The sequence below is a fragment of the Telmatherina bonti genome, assembly GCF_933228915.1.
Source record: "Telmatherina bonti genome assembly, chromosome: 17".
Lineage (NCBI taxonomy): Eukaryota > Metazoa > Chordata > Actinopteri > Atheriniformes > Telmatherinidae > Telmatherina > Telmatherina bonti.
The window spans coordinates 38696461-38718016 of NC_136615.1; the positions used below are offsets into that span (position 1 = coordinate 38696461).

Sequence of the window (21556 nt, forward strand, 5' to 3'; positions counted from 1 at the left end):
CACTCAGGATGTTCCCCACCATCCTTCCAGTTTTTAACAACATGTTGGCCAGTTCACAACCCAGTTCTGCATCTGCTGTTTTCTCTGCTTGATGCAGATCACTTGACTCTTCTGACAGACCAACATCCTTTTTGTGTCTTTCCACATGCTGGTTTAACCTTTACCACCATCTGAATCATATTTGAGCAACAGTTTGAGACCGCGTCCATCAGTTTTTTTTAAAAAGTTGGATAGCTCTCTTCTGCCCCCCTGGTGAACATATTTTGCACTACAATAATCTGGACAAACTGCAGGATGATAAATGGTTCCCCCTGCAGAGACAGGGATAACTGTTTCCTAATTTCAATCCAATGGTCGTGTTGGAATGGGAGGAAATCAGAAGACAGCAAGACAGGCCAGCAAAAGATCCCTGCAAACCCCACTCACAGGCCTCCACACCGAAGCAGAACCCCCCATCTTTCCAACTATCAGGCCGCTGCTACAAAGTCCCACAATCCTGGAAAAATAAACATCTTTAATTCCCACTCCAATCTGCATTCACACAAGTTTCTTGCTTTTGGTTTGTTTTCATGTGCAAATGTCAGGCCATAAACTCCACCTCATCTTCCTGCAGTTCAGACATTTCCCAGACACATTTTACAGCTTACAACTTCGGGCCCACGTCATGGCCTCCCGGCAGGAACCCTGACGCATGCACCAACCTCCTGGGATATGTTCCGGATCGGACCACCGGCTCTGAGGGAAGAAACCGCCTGCCATCCACCGCAGTGGCTTTCCGTGGTCGTCCAGGCCACCTCATGCTGCCATTGCTGGGGGGTTTGTTCTGTCAGTTTGAGGATGGCCTGGATTCACAGAGAAGCCTCTTGGGACCTCACCCTGAGAGCTGACAGTAACACGTTCCAGATGCACACGTCGCACCTGGAAACAGCTGCTTACCCGATGACACCTGTCCACAGAACAGCTTCTAAATATATGTCTCATGACTTTTGGTCGTTTAAAAAGTGAGGCCTGTCCAGAAACCTGTATTTCCTACACCGTTCGTCGCCTGGATTGGACACCTGCAAAGCTGAAAGTCCACGGGGTGTAAAGATCCCTAAAGTGTGTTTATGTCCCAATATTTACGGTCCGGTCCGGTATCCTGCAGGTTTTTTTTTTCTTGTCTCCCTGCTCCAACACACCTGATCAAAATGACTAACGGGTAGAAAAGAAGCTGCTGGATTAGAATCAGCTGTGTTGGAGGGGAACAACAAACCGCTGCCGGGTACCTCGAGGAGTGCGACACCCCCGCTGTAGAGTTAAACTAGCGTAAACTAATGGGAACGGCATAGGCTGGGACGGACATGAAAAGCTTCCCTCATGTGAACCAGAGCGAAGTGCTGGGTCAGACACGTTGACTGGTTGTACGAGTGAGTACAGTGACTGATTTTAATGGTTTCATAAACAACTATATAAAAGTTAATAAAAATTCATGCGCTTTCAGTGTAAATTCATCTGGAAATATAGAGGAAATCTGTACAAGTCTGACCATAACAGTGGCTTCATTCAGCTGGTTCACAACAAACATACTTGGCTGCATAGAAACGTTGACATTATTATTGCCTACATGAAAAAGAATAAAGTAAAAGTAGAAAGTCTAGCTGGACTCTAACCTGTCTGTACATGTGTTCCTGCATGCCAACACCACGTGTTGTTAAAGTCCTTTCCCTTTTCCAAAAGTTACATTCTGAGCGCATTTTCATCATTATGAAACAACTATTGAAGAAACTCACTCGTAGAACGACAAAAAGCCTGAGTTGACAGGGAAAGTCATGATAAACCCGCCTGAGGATAATCCACATTCTCTATCTTACAAAAACTATTTACATTTAGGAAACAAAAAAACATGATAAAAGTTTCTCTAAAAAAACATTTCTTTTATACATGTAAAAAAATTTTTTTTTTTTTTTTTTTTTTACATGTATGTATTAAATAAATCATGGTTGTGTGGGGGGTGGGGAGCTGAGGAAATGAGGTACTCCAGGTGTTGGGCCTGAGTCCAGACTGGATTCAACCAGACACGTTACATCGCCTTGCACCGCATGACGACGGGGAGAGGACGAAGACGGACAGACAGAATCCAGTGTCACCAGTGTCACCAGTTGGTAGGAAGATGACGTAGCATTCAGGGTCCGTTCGTCCGTTTCAGCGTCAAAACAAACAGAACCTTTAGAAAAGTAAAAAGCAGCTGCAGAGCCGACAACTTCAACTCTTACATAGAAAAATAAGTGTTTGTGCAGACCCAGCAGCCTGGTGCCCGGTGCTCCCAGCAGCCTGAGGGGTCCGTGTAAGGCATTTCCTGTGTAGACTACGGCGCTGCAGGTGGACCCCCAGCTCCTGCTATGTCTTGCGGCTGCTCCAGATCTGCTCCGGCGTGCTCTTGTGGTCCGACGAGTAGTCAAAGGGGGAGCGGCGGCCCAGCGGCGAGCGGGAGTCGTAGGGGGAGCGCTGGTCTCGAGGAGACCGGGTCCCGCTGGCTGAGGCCCGCTGCTCCGTGGACCAGTCTGGGTGGTAGCGGTGGGACAGATGGTGGTCCGAGTGGGACGAGTCCTTGACGTCCAGCCGGTGTTCTCTGCCCCCGCGGTGATCCTCCGTCTTCCTGTGTTTGCCATCATTATAAAACCTGAACACACAAGCAGAAAGGGTTAATCGCCACGCCGACTGAACTGGACCGAACTGGACTCACGACATCCTGGCTCATCTCTACTGGTCCCATCATATCTACTGGTGCCGTTCGCTTCTCTACTGGTCCCGTCCCTTCTCTACTATTGACATTACCATCTCTACTGGTGCCGTTCCTTCTCTACTGGTCCCTTTCCCAGTGGTCCAATTCCCTTCTATACTGGTGCCATTCCTTCTCTACTGGTCCCTTTCCCGATGGTCCAATTCCCTTCTATGACGGTGCCGTTCCTTCTTTACTGGTACCGATCCCTTCTCTACTGATGCCGTTCTCATCTCTACCGGTCCCGTTCCCATCACGACTGGTGCCGTTCCCATCTCGACTGGTGCCGTTCCCATCTCGACTGGTGCCATTCCCGACTGTCCCATTCCCCTCTGTAACGGTGTCTATTCCCTTCTCTACTGGTGCTTTTCCCATCTTGACTGGTGCCCTTTCCATCTCGACTGGTGCCGTTCCCACCTCGACTGGGGCCTTTTCCATCTCGACCCGTGCCATTACCGATGGTCCCATTCCCCTCTGTACTGGTGTCTATTCCCTTCTGTACTGGTGTCTATTCCCTTCTCTCTTGGTGCAGTTCCCTTCTCTATTGTCTACTCCCTTCTCGACTGGTGCTTTTCCCATCTTGACTGGTGCCCTTTCCATCTCTACTGGTAACATTCCCATCTCGACTGGTACCGTTCCCTTCTCTACAGGTGCCGTTCCCATCTTGACTGGTGCCTTTCCCTTCTCTACAAGTACCATTCCCGATGGTCCCACTCCCTTCTCTCCTGGTGCAGTTCCCTTCTCTATTGTCTGCTCCCTTCTCGACTGGTGCTGTTCCCATCTCTACTGGTCCCGTTCCCATCTCTACTGGTACCATTCCATTCTCTACTGGTCCCGTTCCCATCTCTACTGGTACCGTTCCCATCTCTACTGGTACCGTTCCCATCTCTACTGGTACCGTTCCCATCTCTACTGGTACCGTTCCCATCTCTACTGGTACCGTTCCCATCTCTACTGCTACCGTTCCCATCTCTACTGCTACCGTTCCCATCTCTACTGCTACCGTTCCCTTCTCTACTGGTACCATTCCCAATGGTCCCATTCCCTTCTCTACTGGTGTCTATTCCCTTCTCTACTGGTGTCTATTCCCTTCTCTACTGGTGTCTATTCCCTTCTCTACTGGTGCCGTTTCCATCTCTACTGGTGCCGTTCCCATCTCGACTGGTACCGTTCCCATCTCGACTGGTACCGTTCCCATCTCGACTGGTACCGTTCCCATCTCTACTGGTACCGTTCCCTTCTCTACTGGTACCGTTCCCTTCTCTACCGGTACCATTCCCAATGGTCCCATTCCCTTCTATACTGGTGTCTACTCCCTATTCTACTGGTGCCCTTCCTATCTTGACTGGTGCCGTTCACTTCTCTACTGGTACGATTCCTGATGGTCCCATTCCCTTCTATACTGGCGTCTATTCCCTTCTATACTGGCGTCTAATCCCTTCTCGACTGGTGCCGTTCCCATCTCGACTGGTGCCGTTCCCATCTCTACTGGTACCGTTCCCATCTCTACAGGTGCCGTTCCCATCTCGACTGGTGCCTTTCCCTTCTCTACAAGTACCATTCCCGATGGTCCCACTCCCTTCTCTCCTGGTGCAGTTCCCTTCTCTATTGTCTGCTCCCTTCTCGACTGGTGCTGTTCCCATCTCGACTGGTGCTGTTCCCATCTCGACTGGTGCCGTTCCCATCTCGACTGGTGCCGTTCCCATCTCTACTGGTGCCGTTCCCATCTCGACTGGTGCCGTTCCCATCTCGACTGGTGCCGTTCCCATCTCGACTGGTGCCGTTCCCATCTCGACTGGTGCCGTTCCCATCTCGACTGGTGCCGTTCCCATCTCGACTGGTGCCTTTCCCTTCTCTACAAGTACCATTCCCGATGGTCCCACTCCCTTCTCTCCTGGTGCAGTTCCCTTCTCTATTGTCTGCTCCCTTCTCGACTGGTACCGTTCCCATCTTTACTGGTACCGTTCCCTTCTCTACTGGTACCATTCCCAATGGTCCCATTCCCTTCTATACTGGTGTCTATTCCCTTCTCGACTGGTGCCGTTCCCATCTTGACTGGTGCCGTTCCCATCTCTACTGGTACCGTTCCCATCTTGACTGGTACCGTTCCCATCTCTACAGGTGCCGTTCCCATCTCGACTGGTGCCTTTCCCTTCTCTACAAGTACCATTCCCGATGGTCCCACTCCCTTCTCTCCTGGTGCAGTTCCCTTCTCTATTGTCTGCTCCCTTCTCGACTGGTACCGTTCCCATCTCTACTGGTACCGTTCCCATCTCTACTGGTACCGTTCCCTTCTCTACTGGTACCATTCCCAATGGTCCCATTCCCTTCTATACTGGTGTCTATTCCCTTCTCGACTGGTGCCGTTCCCATCTCGACTGGTGCCGTTCCCATCTCGACTGGTACCGTTCCCATCTCTACAGGTGCCGTTCCCATCTCGAGTGGTGCCGTTCCCTTCTCTACAAGTACCATTCCCGATGGTCCCACTCCCTTCTCTCCTGGTGCAGTTCCCTTCTCTATTGTCTGCTCCCTTCTCGACTGGTGCTGTTCCCATCTCGACTGGTGCCCTTCCCATCTCGACTGGTACCATTCCATTCTCTACTGGTACCATTCCCAATGGTCCCATTCCCTTCTATACTGGTGTCTATTCCCTTCTCGACTGGTGCCGTTCCCATCTCGACTGGTGCCGTTCCCATCTTGACTGGTGCCGTTCCCATCTCGACTGGTGCCGTTCCCATCTTGACTGGTGCCGTTCCCATCTTGACTGGTACCGTTCCCATCTCGACAGGTGCCGTTCCCATCTCGACTGGTGCCGTTCCCATCTCTACAAGTACCATTCCCGATGGTCCCACTCCCTTCTCTCCTGGTGCAGTTCCCTTCTCTATTGTCTGCTCCCTTCTCGACTGGTGCTGTTCCCATCTCGACTGGTGCCCTTCCCATCTCGACTGGTACCATTCCATTCTCTACTGGTACCGTTCCCATCTCTACTGGTGCCGTTCCCATCTCTACTGGTGCCGTTCCCATCTCTACTGGTGCCGTTCCCATCTTGACTGGTGCCGTTCCCATCTCTACAGGTGCCGTTCCCATCTCGACTGGTGCCGTTCCCATCTCGACTGGTGCCGTTCCCATCTCGACTGGTGCCTTTCCCTTCTCTACAAGTACCATTCCCGATGGTCCCACTCCCTTCTCTCCTGGTGCAGTTCCCTTCTCTATTGTCTGTTCCCATCTCGACTGGTGCCCTTCCCATCTCGACTGGTACCATTCCCAATGGTACCATTCCCTTCTATACTGGTGTCTATTCCCTTCTCGACTGGTGCCGTTCCCATCTCGACTGGTGCCGTTCCCATCTCGACTGGTGCCGTTCCCATCTCGACTGGTGCCGTTCCCATCTCGACTGGTGCCGTTCCCTTCTCTACAAGTACCATTCCCGATGGTCCCACTCCCTTCTCTCCTGGTGCAGTTCCCTTCTCTATTGTCTGCTCCCTTCTCGACTGGTGCTGTTCCCATCTCGACTGGTGCCCTTCCCATCTCGACTGGTACCGTTCCATTCTCTACTGGTACCGTTCCCATCTCTACTGGTGCCGTTCCCATCTTGACTGGTACCGTTCCCATCTCGACTGGTACCGTTCCCATCTCGACTGGTACCGTTCCCATCTCGACTGGTACCGTTCCCATCTCTACTGGTGCCGTTCCCATCTCGACTGGTGCCGTTCCCATCTCGACTGGTGCCGTTCCCATCTCGACTGGTGCCGTTCCCATCTCGACTGGTGCCTTTCCCTTCTCTACAAGTACCATTCCCGATGGTCCCACTCCCTTCTCTCCTGGTGCAGTTCCCTTCTCTATTGTCTGCTCCCTTCTCGACTGGTACCGTTCCCATCTCTACTGGTGCCCTTCCCATCTCGACTGGTACCATTCCATTCTCTACTGGTACCATTCCCAATGGTCCCATTCCCTTCTATACTGGTGTCTATTCCCTTCTCGACTGGTGCCGTTCCCATCTCGACTGGTGCCGTTCCCATCTCGACTGGTGCCGTTCCCATCTCGACTGGTGCCTTTCCCATCTCGACTGGTGCCTTTCCCTTCTCTACAAGTACCATTCCCGATGGTCCCACTCCCTTCTCTCCTGGTGCAGTTCCCTTCTCTATTGTCTGCTCCCTTCTCTCCTGGTGCTGTTCCCATCTCGACTGGTGCCCTTCCCATCTCGACTGGTACCATTCCATTCTCTACTGGTGCCGTTCCCATCTCTACTGGTGCCGTTCCCATCTCTACTGGTGCCGTTCCCATCTCTACTGGTGCCGTTCCCATCTCGACTGGTACCGTTCCCATCTCGACTGGTACCGTTCCCATCTCTACAGGTGCCGTTCCCATCTCGAATGGTGCCTTTCCCTTCTCTACAAGTACCATTCCCGATGGTCCCACTCCCTTCTCTCCTGGTGCAGTTCCCTTCTCTATTGTCTGCTCCCTTCTCGACTGGTGCTGTTCCCATCTCGACTGGTACCATTCCATTCTCTACTGGTACCGTTCCCATCTCTACTGGTACCATTCCTGATGGTCCCATTCCCTTCTCTCCTCGTGTCTATTCCCTTCTCTCCTGGTGTCTATTCCCATCTCTATTGGTTTTCTAGGTGTTGATGGACTCAGCGCCGCTCCAACAGACTTACAGACCACTGAACAGAGACTTCACTAATAATTATTTGAAACACATACTGTGTGATCGAAGCTGGAAAGAGCTGGTTGCGATGGGGACCCAGCGGTTCCGACAGGCCGGTCTCTAATACGGGCCAGACCTGGTTCAGCACAGAGATCCAAGGACAAAGCTGTAGGGGGGGAGGGAGGGGGGGCAGTCCAGTCCTGAGAGCGGCCATCATGCAACACCTCCAACACTTGAATGAAATGATGACTCCTTCCTTCTGCAGAGCAGCATGCTACCTGCCTCACACGGCGGTCGCCATGGCGATCATCTGGGAGCAACGTGACGGTTGGACGTGTTTTCGGACGGAGCTGTGACTCAGCAGACTGCTGTTTACGATGAAGCCCATCCCTCCATTTTGGCTTTCAGAGATTGCCAACGTTGCGTGAAAACGCCAGTTTTGTCCGTGCATACTTTTAACTGAGACCCCTGAACTTCCAGCATCTGCCTGATTGGAAACCAGTTTATCTGACGGAAACCAGAGAAAATATCAAGTTTCACCACGTTCCAAATGAATCGCTGACATTCCAGAATGGCTGCTGTTCAACTGGAACCAGTGTGGATCTGTGTGGCATTGTGGCAGTGTTAAAAGTGGCATTTAAAGGATTCAAAGCCTGAAAGGTTCTGAGCTGTTCCTCACCTGTCCGGTCTGTCTCGGTCCCGGCTGCCCGGTCTGTCTCGGTCCCGGCTGCCCGGTCTGTCTCGGTCCCGGCTGCCCGGTCTGTAGTGGTCTCGGTGGTCTTTGCCGTTGCTGAAGGAGGAGTAGGGTCTCTTCCTGGACTCCGGGGTCTTCCTGTGCGACTCCGAGCTGTGGCGGTCTTTGTTGCTGCTCTCATGGGATCGACCTGAAGGCCGGTGGCGGTCCGAGCTGTAGCTGTCCCTGCTGCTGTCGTCATGGTGACAGCTGTCCTTCAGCCGTTCAACATCTGCGGGAGAGGAGGAGCACGGAGGTGAGTCCGGACTGGGATCCTGCAGGAGTCTGGAGGAGAAGCGCGACCCACCTGCGTGTTTGTAGCTGTGAGGGTTCAGACTTCTAGTGTGGTGCTCGGCGGCCTGCGGGATAAGAAACAGACCACATGGAGCGGCGGCCCAGCAGACGGACGGACAACCTGCAGCACCACCGCCACTTACCTGACAGTTTTCCTGCCTCTTCTTGATTGCATGCTTGTAGAGTTTATGTAGTTTTCTGGCATCAAACTCGGTAAACTTGGAAACGAATATCCACAAGTTCCTGTTCAAGAGAAGCGACAACCCATCAGGAACCAGACAACAGGAACCTGCATCAGCTGCGGCATGGCAAACTTACTTCCTCCACTGCTTGATTTGCTCGGGGTTGGAGTACTCCTTCAGACACTCCGTGATGTGGTCTCCGATCTTTATCAGACACTGCCTGGTGTGCTCCAGCTGCTCGCGCTCCGACAGGCCTTTCTCCGGCCGGTCCAGCTGCTTCAGGGCGGCCTTCACCGGCCGCATCCTTTCCTTACACTGCAGCAACCACAGCTTCAGGTTACACACACACACACACACACACACACACACACACACCCACGGATCACACGCTTCCCTAAAGGCCCCTTTCTGCTGGACGCCCAGGACAGACACGTTTCACTGGTCTCCTGCAGCGCGTACAGACCTAATCTGGCTTCTTTTCAATGACTTGACACAGAAACACCAGGGTTGAGTTTTACAGCCGACACACAACCAGAGAAAGGAACAAACCACAGAAGAAGAGGAGGACCAGAGAAAGGAACAAACCACAGAAGAAGAGGAGGACCAGAGAAAGGAACAAACCACAGAAGAAGAAGAGGACCAGAGAAAGGAACAAACCACAGAAAAAGAGGACCACCAGAGAAAGGAGCAAACCACAGAAGAAGAGGAGGACCAGAGAAAGGAACAAACCACAGAAGAAGAGGAGGACCAGAGAAAGGAACAAACCACAGAAGAAGAGGAGGACCAGAGAAAGGAACAAACCACAGAAGAAGAGGAGGACCAGAGAAAGGAACAAACCACAGAAGAGGAGGAGGACCAGAGAAAGAGACAAACCACAGAAGAGGAGGAGGACCAGAGAAAGGAACAAACCACAGAAGAGGAGGAGGACCAGAGAAAGAGACAAACCACAGAAGAGGAGGAGGACCAGAGAAAGAGACAAACCACAGAAGAGGAGGAGGACCAGAGAAAGAGACAAACCACAGAAGAGGAGGAGGACCAGAGAAAGAGACAAACCACAGAAGAGGAGGAGGACCAGAGAAAGAGACAAACCACAGAAGAGGAGGAGGACCAGAGAAAGAGACAAACCACAGAAGAAGAGGAGGACCAGAGAAAGGAACAAACCACAGAAGAGGAGGAGGACCAGAGAGAGACAAACCACAGAAGAGGAGGACCAGAGAAAGAGACAAACCACAGAAGAAGAGGAGGACCAGAGAAAGGAACAAACCACAGAAGAAGAGGAGGAACAGGAAGAAGACGACGCAGAAACTGCCAGACAAAAAAACACAATTGTTCCAAAAATTCATGCTTTTTTCCTCTTCTTCTTGTGTTTTTTTCAATGGTGGTTAACCAGTTAATAGTGGTGCGTCCGCACTCCCATCATGGAGGTGAACTCTGATCCATACTGGCCACTAGTGGATGAAGCGCCGTGACAACCATGGTGGCGGGAGACTAATGGCGAGCAGAAATGGACCTTCAAGTCTCCGTAGTTTCAGACCGACTAGAGACGTTTCTGACTGGAAAAGGAAAATGTCATTTTTCCACATCTGCAGGATCTGTCTGCAGATTAGCTTTCTGAGCCAGTTTAACTGGTGCTGGCCCAGTTCCCATGCTGGTTTAAACACATACTGGACTTCCTGATGATCTGCTACTTATTGTGTACTATGGACCCCACAAGGTTCTGTTGTTTCCACTGGAACTGGTGCTGGCCCAGTCCCCATGCTGGTTCCGGCTCCGGTGGACATGCAGAACGTAAATTCCTGCTCGCAGCCAGGACACACAGCAGGACGGTGTCTGTGTGTGTCTACCTGTCTGGTGGGAGGTTCTTTAGGCCACAGGTATGGTAGAAACGCTGACGAGTCTAAAGCGAAGCCCACAGCTCCGTGTGGACGACCGACACAAACGTGGAAATAACCACAGACGTTTATCGCAGTATATTCCGGATGGGAATAAATCCAGGGATAAAACATGGATCCCGTCATGCATATCAGTGTTTCTACTGTATTTTCTATTTCTGCATGAATCAGTCCTGAACAAATTCTACTTCTCTGCTGTTTCTACTTGCATCCAAATGACTGTACGCACCACGCTGAAGGTCCTCTGGTCCAGTTCCTCTGACTCCTCAGAGACCAGAACCGGTTCGGAGCCGGCCCTCTTGCTGTGCTCCCGGACCTCCAGCTTCGCCTCGTTCTGGGGAAACGGTTGGAGAATGAGACGTTGTCATTCCAGACGTCGGGATCAGGAGCGACGGGACAGACTCACCTTCTCAGAGCTCTCCTCCTGCTTCTGCGTTGCCTCCTTCACCTCACAGTCTTCCTCCTCCTTCACCTCCTTCTCTCTGCCCTCCCCTGAAGAGGACAGATCCTGCTCTTCCTCCTCCTCTTCCTCGTCGTCCTCTTCCTCCTTCACCACCACCTTATCTGCTCTGCTGCGTCTGCTCACCGTCGTCACTGGCGCCGCCTCCTGAAACGGACCATCCAGGTTACAGCGAGCGGAGACGGCGGCCGCCAGCGACCACCAGGACCGCTTACCTTGTCCTCATCCAGCTCATCTTCATCATCGGACCTCTTGTCTGACAGAGGATCGGAGGAAGGACTCTTCGTCACCTCGTCCATCTTCATCTTCGGAGTTCTGCTCTTTTTACTTCGTGGTTTCCTTTTTCGTGAATTTGTCTGTAGACGTTCAAAGAGACATGACAGAGGTTTACTATTCCTTCATCATCATCACCATCATCATCACCTGGGGAGGATTGAAAATAGTTTCAGCTCAGCTACATGCCCACCTGAGCAGAAATAATTTATGCGAGGAGTTTCAGTCAGGATTTAGAGCTCATCATAGTACTGAGACGGCATTGGTGAAAGTTACTAATGACCTTCTTATGGCCTCAGACAAAGGACTTGTGTCCGTACTTATCTTGCTTGATCTTAGTGCTGCATTTGATACAGTCGATCATAACATTCTGTTACAGAGACTAGAACAGGTGGTTGGAATTACAGGTACAGCGTTAAGCTGGTTTAAATCATATTTATCTGATAGACTTCAGTTCGTTCATGTAAATGACAAGTCCCCCTCACAAACCACAGTAAGTCATGGAGTTCCTCAAGGTTCTGTACTTGGACCAATACTCTTCACGCTATATATGCTCCCTTTAGGCAAAATTATTAGACAGCATGGAATAAACTTTCATTGTTATGCAGATGATACTCAACTATACTTATCCTTTAAACCAGATGAAACAAATCAGCCCAATAGGCTACAAAATTGTCTCATAGACATAAAGACTTAAATGTCTAGAAATTTTCTCCTCTTAAACTCAGATAAGACTGAAGTAATTCTCGTTGGATCTGAAAAACTCAGAGCTAAATTTTCCAGTTTTGTAATGAACCTGGATGGCATTACTTTAGCTTACATATAAAGCCCTCCACAGCCAGGCACCACTATATATCAAAGACCTCATAGTTCCTTATATACCAAGCAGAGTACTTCGTTCCCAGACTGCAGGCTTACTGGTACATGGAGTCTCAAAGAGCCTCCTCCAATCCCCACCTTTAAGACTAGGCTGAAGACTTATCTTTTTGATAAGTCCTATAGCTAGGGATGGTTAGCATCCCTTAGTTATGCTGCTATAGGTTTAGACTGCTGAGGGACATTTCCTGATACACTGAGCTTCTTTCTCTTTATCTCTTTCTTTTACCCCCCCCCCCAATAACAGTGTTGCATCATTAACATGTATGTCTCCTGTCTCAGCAGGTCTCCCTGGCCGGGAGTAGCAGTTCCTGTTGTCTGTTGTCTTTCTGTCCTCTTTCCCCCACACAGCAGAGGCAGATGGCTGCCTGTCCTGAGCCGGGTTCTGCCGGAGGTTTCCTTCCTGTTAAAAGGGAGTTTTTTCCTTCCCACTGTCGCCAGTGTGCTTGCTCAGGATGGGAGATTGAGTTGGACTCAACTCAATCTGTTGGTTTCCTTATATAGGCTGGAATTGGCTTTCATTATGTTTTCCCCTCTGTCTGTAAAGCGTCTTGAGATGGCATTGCCGTGATGTGACGCTTTATAAATAAAGTTGAATTAAATTGTATCACCAGCAGCTTCATTATCATCACCTCCATCATCATCATCATCACCAGGTGGGGTCAGCACGACATGTTTATTTCCATCACTAGTCCCACATCATGCCTTCGGTAGAGAAAGGAAACCAGTATAACCAGTTTATGGTTCCAGCAGTGCAGACGAGCCAGAACACAGCAGTCTCACCTGGTGGAACACCTGACAGGTGGGTGAAGCAGAGCAGCCAGCCTGGACTGGTTCTTTCATAAGAGAGGACACTGGAAATGACAGATTTTCTAACGGCCATACTGAATGCTTGCCAGGACTAACTTAGGGCCCTGTACTTTCTGCGGTCACAGAATCGTGGAAGGAATTGCAGAATTGACCGATTAAAACCGAATATATATTTTTTAACGCGGAACATCACGGAAGTTGACTTAATTTGACTGCAAAACTTTTTTCGTTTGGAGAAGGAACGTTTGTCCGGAGAAAACTGCATGGAGGCAAAGAAATCTGGTGGCACAACAAGCCGCTTCCACTGTCCTTTCCAGTCCCCTCCAAGTCCTTTCCAGTCCTCCCCAGTCCCCTCCAAGTCCTCCCCAGTCCCCTCCAAGTCCTTCCCAGTCCCCTCCAGTCCTCCCCAGTCCCCTCCAGTCCTCCCCAGTCCCCTCCAGTCCTCCCCAGTCCCCTCCAGTCCTTTCCAGTCCCCTCCAAGTCCTTTCCAGTCCTCCCCAGTCCCCTCCAAGTCCTTTCCAGTCCCCTCCAAGTCCTTTCCAGTCCTCCCCAGTCCCCTCCAAGTCCTTCCCAGTCCCCTCCAGTCCTCCCCAGTCCCCTCCAAGTCCTCCCCAGTCCCCTCCAAGTCCTTTCCAGTCCCCTCCAAGTCCTTTCCAGTCCCCTCCAAGTCCTTTCCAGTCCTTCCCAGTCCCCTCCAGTCCCCTCCAGTCCTTCCCAGTCCCCTCCAAGTCCTTTCCAGTCCCCTCCAAGTCCTTTCCAGTCCTTTCCAGTCCTTCCCAGTCCTCCCCAGTCCCCTCCAAGTCCTTCCCAGTCCCCTCCAAGTCCTTCCCAGTCCCCTCCAAGTCCTTCCCAGTCCCCTCCAAGTCCTCCCCAGTCCCCTCCAAGTCCTCCCCAGTCCCCTCCAAGTCCTCCCCAGTCCCCTCCAAGTCCTTCCCAGTCCCCTCCAAGTCCTCCCCAGTCCCCTCCAAGTCCTCCCCAGTCCCCTCCAAGTCCTTCCCAGTCCCCTCCAGTCCTCCCCAGTCCCCTCCAGTCCTCCCCAGTCCTTTCCAGTCCCCTCCAGTCCTTTCCAGTCCCCTCCAGTCCTTTCCAGTCCTCCCCAGTCCCCTCCAAGTCCTTCCCAGTCCCCTCCAAGTCCTTTCCAGTCCCCTCCAAGTCCTTTCCAGTCCCCTCCAAGTCCTTTCCAGTCCCCTCCAAGTCCTTTCCAGTCCCCTCCAAGTCCTTTCCAGTCCCTTCCAGTCCCCTCCAGTCCCTCCCAGTCCCCTCCAGTCCTTCCCAGTCCCCTCCAAGTCCTCCCCAGTCCCCTCCAAGTCCTTTCCAGTCCCCTCCAAGTCCTTTCCAGTCCCCTCCAAGTCCTTTCCAGTCCCCTCCAAGTCCTTTCCAGTCCTTCCCAGTCCCCTCCAAGTCCTTTCCAGTCCCCTCCAAGTCCTTTCCAGTCCCCTCCAAGTCCTTTCCAGTCCTTCCCAGTCCCCTCCAAGTCCCCTCCAGTCCTCCCCAGTCCCCTCCAAGTCCTCCCCAGTCCCCTCCAAGTCCTTTCCAGTCCTCCCCAAGTCCTTTCCAGTCCTCCCCAGTCCCCTCCAAGTCCTTTCCAGTCCTCCCCAGTCCCCTCCAAGTCCTTTCCAGTCCTCTCCAGTCCTTCCCAGTCCCCTCCAGTCCTTCCCAGTCCCTTCCAGTCCTCCCCAGTCCTTTCCAGTCCCCTCCAAGTCATTTCCAGTCCCCTCCAAGTCCTTTCCAGTCCACCCCAGTCCCCTCCAGTCCTCTCCAAGTCCCCTCCAGTCCTTTCCAGTCCCCTCCAGTCCTTTCCAGTCCCCTCCAAGTCATTTCCAGTCCCCTCCAAGTCATTTCCAGTCCCCTCCAAGTCCTTTCCAGTCCACCCCAGTCCCCTCCAGTCCTTCCCAGTCCCCTCCAAGTCCTCCCCAGTCCCCTCCAAGTCCTCCCCAGTCCCCTCCAAGTCCTTCCCAGTCCCCTCCAGTCCTCCCCAAGTCCTTTCCAGTCCTCCCCAGTCCCCTCCAGTCCTTCCCAGTCCCCTCCAGTCCTTCCCAGTCCCTTCCAGTCCTCCCCAGTCCCTTCCAGTCCTCCCCAGTCCCTTCCAGTCCTCCCCAGTCCCCTCTAGTCCTTCCCAGTCCCCTCCAAGTCCTTTCCAGTCCCCTCCAAGTCCTTTCCAGTCCTCCCCAGTCCCCCCCAGTCCCCTCCAGTCCCCTCCAGTCCTTCCCAGTCCCCTCCAAGTCCTTCCCAGTCCCCTCCAAGTCCTTCCCAGTCCTCCCCAGCCCCCTCCAGTCCTCCCCAGCCCCCTCCAGTCCTCCCCAGTCCCCTCCAGTCCTTCCCAGTCCTCTCCAGTCATTCCCAGTCCCCTTCCAGTCCTCCCAGTCCCCTTCAAACCACACTCTGAGGTCCAGCCCAGACCTGGATCTCCTAACCACCAGCTCAGCTTCTGATTGGTTGTTAATGAGTGTGATTGACAGCACATGCTCTCTCCCCGACGGCGGCGCCACCTACCGTCCCGCTCTGCTTCTGGGCTTCTCTTTTGGCCAGGTCTTTACTCAGTAACTTGATGAGGTAGTCGGCTCGGGTCTGCAGCTGCTTGGCTTGAGGCTTCTTATCAGGATCATCTGGTAGAAGCTGAGAAACAGGTCGCATGGTCTTAGCCATCGTCATGACGACAAACCCAAACACGTCATGTCAATGAAACGTCTGAGGCTGAACTCACCTTGTGTGTGAGGTTCAGGTCTGGATCCATCTTTATCATCTCCCAGCTGCCATAACCGTATTCATAGATTCCTACCAGGAGGCTGGAGTCGTCCTCCTTCCCCCACTCGATGTCAAAGTGTGCTGCCTTGGAGTGACACGGGATCATGTACCTGCGAGATCAGACCAGCCGTCAGCTTTCCTGCCACATGCAAAGGGAAACGGGAGAAAAACTGCCTGATGGGGTGAGAGGAGATAAGATAGGTGGACGGAGCATGGAGCCACATCATGGCCATGTTCCATCCATCTGCTGCTTATCCGGGTCGGGTCGCAGGAGGCCGAAGAACCCCAGACTCAGGTATAGGTTTTTCTTCAATCTTTTCTTCCTGCAGTTTAGAAAGAATCATCGCTGAAAGATCCAGTTTGGTCCGATCGGGTCTCATGTAGAAGACCATCCTGCACACATATGTTCAGTTCTGCTTCTGAATGAAAACATGTTGTGGTCTCCGCTTACGACACAACTGGTCCCAAGCCCTGGTCCAGTCTGAGTGGACCAGTACTGGCTGATGCCACCATACCAAGTTCTCCTTTTGGTACCGATACCATTTTGCTTTTCAATGCTTTTTAGTCGATAGGAAAACACTCTAATGTCAAGATACCCTTTATTTTCCAACAGACTTTGGGAATAGGAACAGGAATATTACCAATAAATACCCGGCATGGGAACTGCAATGTTCCGGCCTTTAGAACAGAGAGAACCAGTGGAACACAGCAACAGCCGTTAAATAAAACTGCAGCAACTGAAACCTCTCTCAGCTTCCTCACCAAGAGAGTGTCCACATTTTCCTCTGTCAGTCTGGAAGCTTCAGTGTTTTAATTCATACGGCGGGGCCATTCCATTTGAAATCGTGATTCATCAAGCAAAATAAAAACTTCAAACTTAAAATGTGATGGTGGAGGATCTGCGCATTTGCAGGCTGTCCGCTGGGGGTGGGAAATCTAATTTTTCCCTCTAGCCAGGTCTGTCTGTCCGCAACGCGACTTGCCGTTCTCCCGTCCCAGGTCCGCCTCGGCGACCACGCCACTCGCCGGCCTCGCCGTGCCGAAAGGCACCGGTTCCAACTTACCAGCTCTTTTGTGTTAAAAGGAAAAAAAGTCGTTTTTAAATGCTGGCATAGCTCCGATATTGCAGTACTATACAGGTACTGGTTTCTTGTGCACCACCAGAACCAGAACTCTGAACCCTCTCAGACCAGAAGAGGCCCAGTTCTGTCCAACAGAATCCGGACAGAACGGGATCCTCACCTCTTTCTCTCCTCCGGATCAGCAGGAATGGCTTTGTGAAGTGGAGCCAGCTCTTCTTCGTGGGAGATGACGAGTTTGGCATTAACCTGGACCCCGGAGATCCTGAAGGTCGGACCCTTCACCTTCCCCCTTCGTCCTCCTGGTCAGAACACAGAAGGACAGGACTCACTTTCCACTGGAAAAGGGATCAAATGAAGTGAAACTGTTGTAACCGGGCCTGGAGCAGGCGGACAGACACCACTAAGCTCATGCAGAATTCCACATTTTCCACCTTCATGGAATGTTGCATCAGCAGCCTTCCCAATGAAACCAGGAGGGGAGGGAATTATCTGTTTCCATTGTGACAGACATCACACAATCTGGCGCAGGATCCAAAACCTGCAAACGGACCGGAAACCTGCACCCAGATCCAAACCTGCCTCCATCCTCCCAGTCTCTGCTGACTTGCAGACTGGGTCAGAGCCAGCACCTGATCCTGTCAGCTAAAACCAAGTGCTGGATCACCTGAGGTCTTCTCCGGTCCGCAGGGGTTTTCCCGTAGTGTTCTCAGGCATCCATTGTGGACCGTCTCCGCCAGTCGTTTCAGGTCGTGTTCAGACTTATCCACAAGCTCAGCATCCCGAGCGATGGCGTCCAACCTGGGGACAAAGCAGGAGCGATCAGACCTGCAGCATCTTGGTGAGTCGGGAGGAAGACCTGCTGCAGCATCTCACCTTTCCAGCGGTCCTCCAAACTTCTTGTAGCTCTTCACAAACCTGTCGGGAATCCAGATGCATTAAACGAGGATGAAAACATGAGCAGAGGAAGGTGCGGACAAGTCGAAGCCTCACCTGCGGATCTCAGCGTCACTAAAACCTTTGATGTTTTCTCGTGGAATGGTCCGAGGTCGTCCCCGTTTTTTTGGTCTTTTCCGGTCCGAGGGGGAGTCGCTGTCGGATCCGGAATATCTCCTGTTCCGACTCTGCCGGCCCTCAGAAGAGTTAAAGCTGATCTGTTAAGGAGGAGCAGAGCTGGGGTGAGGACGGGAGGCAATCCTCCTCCTTCCAGATGAGGGGGAGAGAAGGGAGCGCCGTTACCTGCTTGGCACAGTTCCTCATGCGCGGTAACAGGTAGATTTCTTCCAGTTCCTTCTGTCTCTCCTCCGCCTCCATCCTCCTCCTCTGCTCCTCTGGAATGATGTCGTCCCAACTCCGCTGGCTCCGCTCTGAGTCAATATCGATGTCCTCATCCTCCATCATGGAGAAGTTGGCCACCTGTACGCATCAGATGGACACGTTTACATAAAGCGGCACGGCTCCAGCAGCTTCCTGGATAAACATGGCCGCTCTGACCTTGAACTGAGACAGCAGTTCTTCCCCCACCGTGGAGGGTCCAGGATCGTTCTCCCTGGTCTCTGCTCTTTTCAGGATTTCATCAATGTCCATCTCCTGAACAAAGCAAGACACAAACATCTTGAACAAGGCAGGACGAAACCGATGAATAATGAGAGCAGATCATCCTGTCAGTGATGAACGACAAGCTGAGCATCAGGTCAGTCTGAGGACCGGAGACAAAATTATCCCAAAGATCTGCTTCCGCTCTGATGACTGGAGCTGAATAATTCACTCTGATCCAACATGAGCAGTTAATAAATCGGAAAAAAACAGGCAGATAAATAATAAACGGAAGCTAGCTTCCAGCTAGCACGAAGCTAGCAGAAAGCTAGCAGGTAGCTAGCACGAAGCTAGCTTCCATCTAGCAGGTAGCCAGCAGAAAGCCAGGAGGAAGGTAGCTTCCAGGTAGCATGAAGCTAGCATCCAGCTAGCAGGTAGCTAGCACGAAGCCAGCTTCCATCAAGCAGGTAGCCAGCAGAAAGCCAGGAGGAAGCTAGCACGAAGCTAGCATCCAGCTAGCAGGTAGCTAGCACAAAGCTAGCTTCCAGATAGCAGGTCTCACCAGTACACCCAGCATATTCATGTAGAGGCGACCCAGTCTCACCAGTACATCCAGCATGTTCATGTAGAGGCAAACCAGTCTCACCAGTACATCCAGCATGTTCATGTAGAGGCGAACCAGTCTCACCAGTACACCCAGCATGTTCATGTAGAGGCAAACCAGTCTCACCAGTACATCCAGCATGTTGATATGGAGGCAAACCAGTCTCACCAGTACACCCAGCATGTTCATGTAGAGGCGAACCAGTCTCACCAGTACACCCAGCATGTTGATATGGAGGCAAACCAGTCTCACCAGTACACCCAGCATGTTGATATGGAGGCGAACCAGTCTCACCAGTACACCCAGCATGTTCATGTAGAGGCGAACCAGTCTCACCAGTACACCCAGCATGTTGATATGGAGGCAAACCAGTCTCACCAGTACATCCAGCATGTTGATATGGAGGCAAACCAGTCTCACCAGTACACCCAGCATGTTCATGTAGAGGCGAACCAGTCTCACCAGTACACCCAGCATGTTGATATGGAGGCAAACCAGTCTCACCAGTACACCCAGCATGTTGATATGGAGGCGAACCAGTCTCACCAGTACACCCAGCATGTTGATATGGAGGTGAACCAGTCTCACCAGTACACCCAGCATGTTGATATGGAGGTGAACCAGTCTCACCAGTACACCCAGCATGTTCATGTAGAGGCGAACCAGTCTCACCAGTACACCCAGCATGTTCATGTAGAGGCGACCCAGTCTCACCAGTACACCCAGCATGTTCATGTAGAGGCGAACCAGTCTCACCAGTACACCCAGCATGTTGATATGGAGGCGAACCAGTCTCACCAGTACACCCAGCATGTTGATATGGAGGTGAACCAGTCTCACCAGTACACCCAGCATGTTCATATAGAGGCGAACCAGTCTCACCAGTACACCCAGCATGTTCATGTAGAGGCGAACCAGTCTCACCAGTACACCCAGCATGTTCATGTAGAGGCGAACCAGTCTCACCAGTACACCCAGCATGTTCATGTAGAGGCGAACCAGTCTCACCAGTACACCCAGCATGTTCATGTAGAGGCGAACCAGTCTCACCAGTACACCCAGCATGTTCATGTAGAGGCAAACCAGTCTCACCAGTACACCCAGCATGTTGATATGGAGGCGAACCAGTCTCACCAGTACACCCAGCATGTTGATATGGAGGCGAACCAGTCTCACCAGTACACCCAGCATGTTGATATGGAGGCGAACCAGTCTCACCAGTACACCCAGCATGTTGATATGGAGGCGAACCAGTCTCACCAGTACACCCAGCATGTTGATATGGAGGCGAACCAGTCTCACCAGTACACCCAGCATGTTGATATGGAGGCGAACCAGTCTCACCAGTACACCCAGCATGTTGATATGGAGGCGAACCAGTCTCACCAGTACACCCAGCATGTTGATATGGAGGCGAACGTACCTGAGGCTCCTGCTCTTCCCCCTCCAGCTCTTTGAACAGTTCCTCAGCACCAAACTTCAGGATGGCCGACAGCTCTTCCTTGTTGAACGGCGCTGAACTGCATCACAGAAAACACATCCATGAGACCCAGAGACCAGACTGAACTGGAATTGGCAGACTGAACTGGAACTGGCAGACTGAACTGGAATTGGCAGACTGAACTGGAACTGGCAGACTGAACTGGAACTGGCAGACTGAACTGGAACTGGCAGACTGAACTGGAACTGACGGACTGAACTGGAATTGGCAGACTGAACTGGAACTGGCAGACTGAACTGGAACTGGCAGACTGAACTGGAATTGGCAGACTGAACTGGAACTGGCAGACTGAACTGGAACTGGCAGACTGAACTGGAACTGACGGACTGAACTGGAATTGGCAGACTGAACTGGAACTGGCAGACTGAACTGGAACTGGCAGACTGAACTGGAACTGGCAGACTGAACTGGAATTGGCAGACTGAACTGGAACTGACGGACTGAACTGGAACTGGCAGACTGAACTGGAACTGGCAGACTGAACTGAAATTGGCAGACTGAACTGGAACTGGCGGACTGAACTGGAACTGGCGGACTGAACTGGAACTGGCAGACTGAACTGGAACTGGCAGACTGAACTGGAATTGGCAGACTGAACTGGAACTGGCAGACTGAACTGGAACTGGCAGACTGAACTGGAACTGGCAGACTGAACTGGAATTGGCAGACTGAACTGGAATTGGCAGACTGAACTGGAACTGGCAGACTGAACTGGAATTGGCAGACTGAACTGGAACTGGCAGACTGAACTGGAACTGGCAGACTGAACTGGAATTGGCAGACTGAACTGGAACTGGCAGACTGAACTGGAACTGGCAGACTGAACTGGAATTGGCAGACTGAACTGGAACTGGCAGACTGAACTGGAACTGGCAGACTGAACTGGAACTGGCAGACTGAACTGGAATTGGCAGACTGAACTGGAACTGGCAGACTGAACTGGAACTGGCAGACTGAACTGGAATTGGCAGACTGAACTGGAACTGGCAGACTGAACTGGAATTGGCAGACTGAACTGGAACTGGCAGACTGAACTGGAACTGGCAGACTGAACTGGAACTGGCAGACTGAACTGGAACTGGCAGACTGAACTGGAACTGGCAGACTGAACTGGAATTGGCAGACTGAACTGGAACTGGCAGACTGAACTGGAATTGGCAGA

General features: G+C 52.0%; 1 protein-coding gene across 1 annotated transcript in view; it reads right to left on the minus strand.

Annotated features, from left to right (window-relative positions):
- Positions 1-1476: 1476 nt before the first annotated feature.
- The window catches only part of chd1 (chromodomain helicase DNA binding protein 1), a 50498-nt gene continuing 30418 nt past the window's right edge, over positions 1477-21556 (minus strand). The window contains exons 20-36 of the mRNA XM_079256828.1: positions 20317-20413; positions 18248-18343; positions 17993-18169; positions 17747-17907; positions 17630-17671; positions 17421-17554; positions 16917-17055; positions 15634-15784; positions 15423-15545; positions 11186-11326; positions 10917-11117; positions 10740-10844; positions 8755-8933; positions 8580-8679; positions 8450-8501; positions 8089-8374; positions 1477-2659 (exon numbers count right to left, since the gene is read on the minus strand). Of these exons, the coding sequence (XP_079112954.1) occupies positions 2377-2659; positions 8089-8374; positions 8450-8501; positions 8580-8679; positions 8755-8933; positions 10740-10844; positions 10917-11117; positions 11186-11326; positions 15423-15545; positions 15634-15784; positions 16917-17055; positions 17421-17554; positions 17630-17671; positions 17747-17907; positions 17993-18169; positions 18248-18343; positions 20317-20413 (2467 nt within the window). The 3' untranslated portion in view covers positions 1477-2376. The remainder of the gene's footprint in view (positions 2660-8088; positions 8375-8449; positions 8502-8579; positions 8680-8754; positions 8934-10739; positions 10845-10916; positions 11118-11185; positions 11327-15422; positions 15546-15633; positions 15785-16916; positions 17056-17420; positions 17555-17629; positions 17672-17746; positions 17908-17992; positions 18170-18247; positions 18344-20316; positions 20414-21556) is intronic.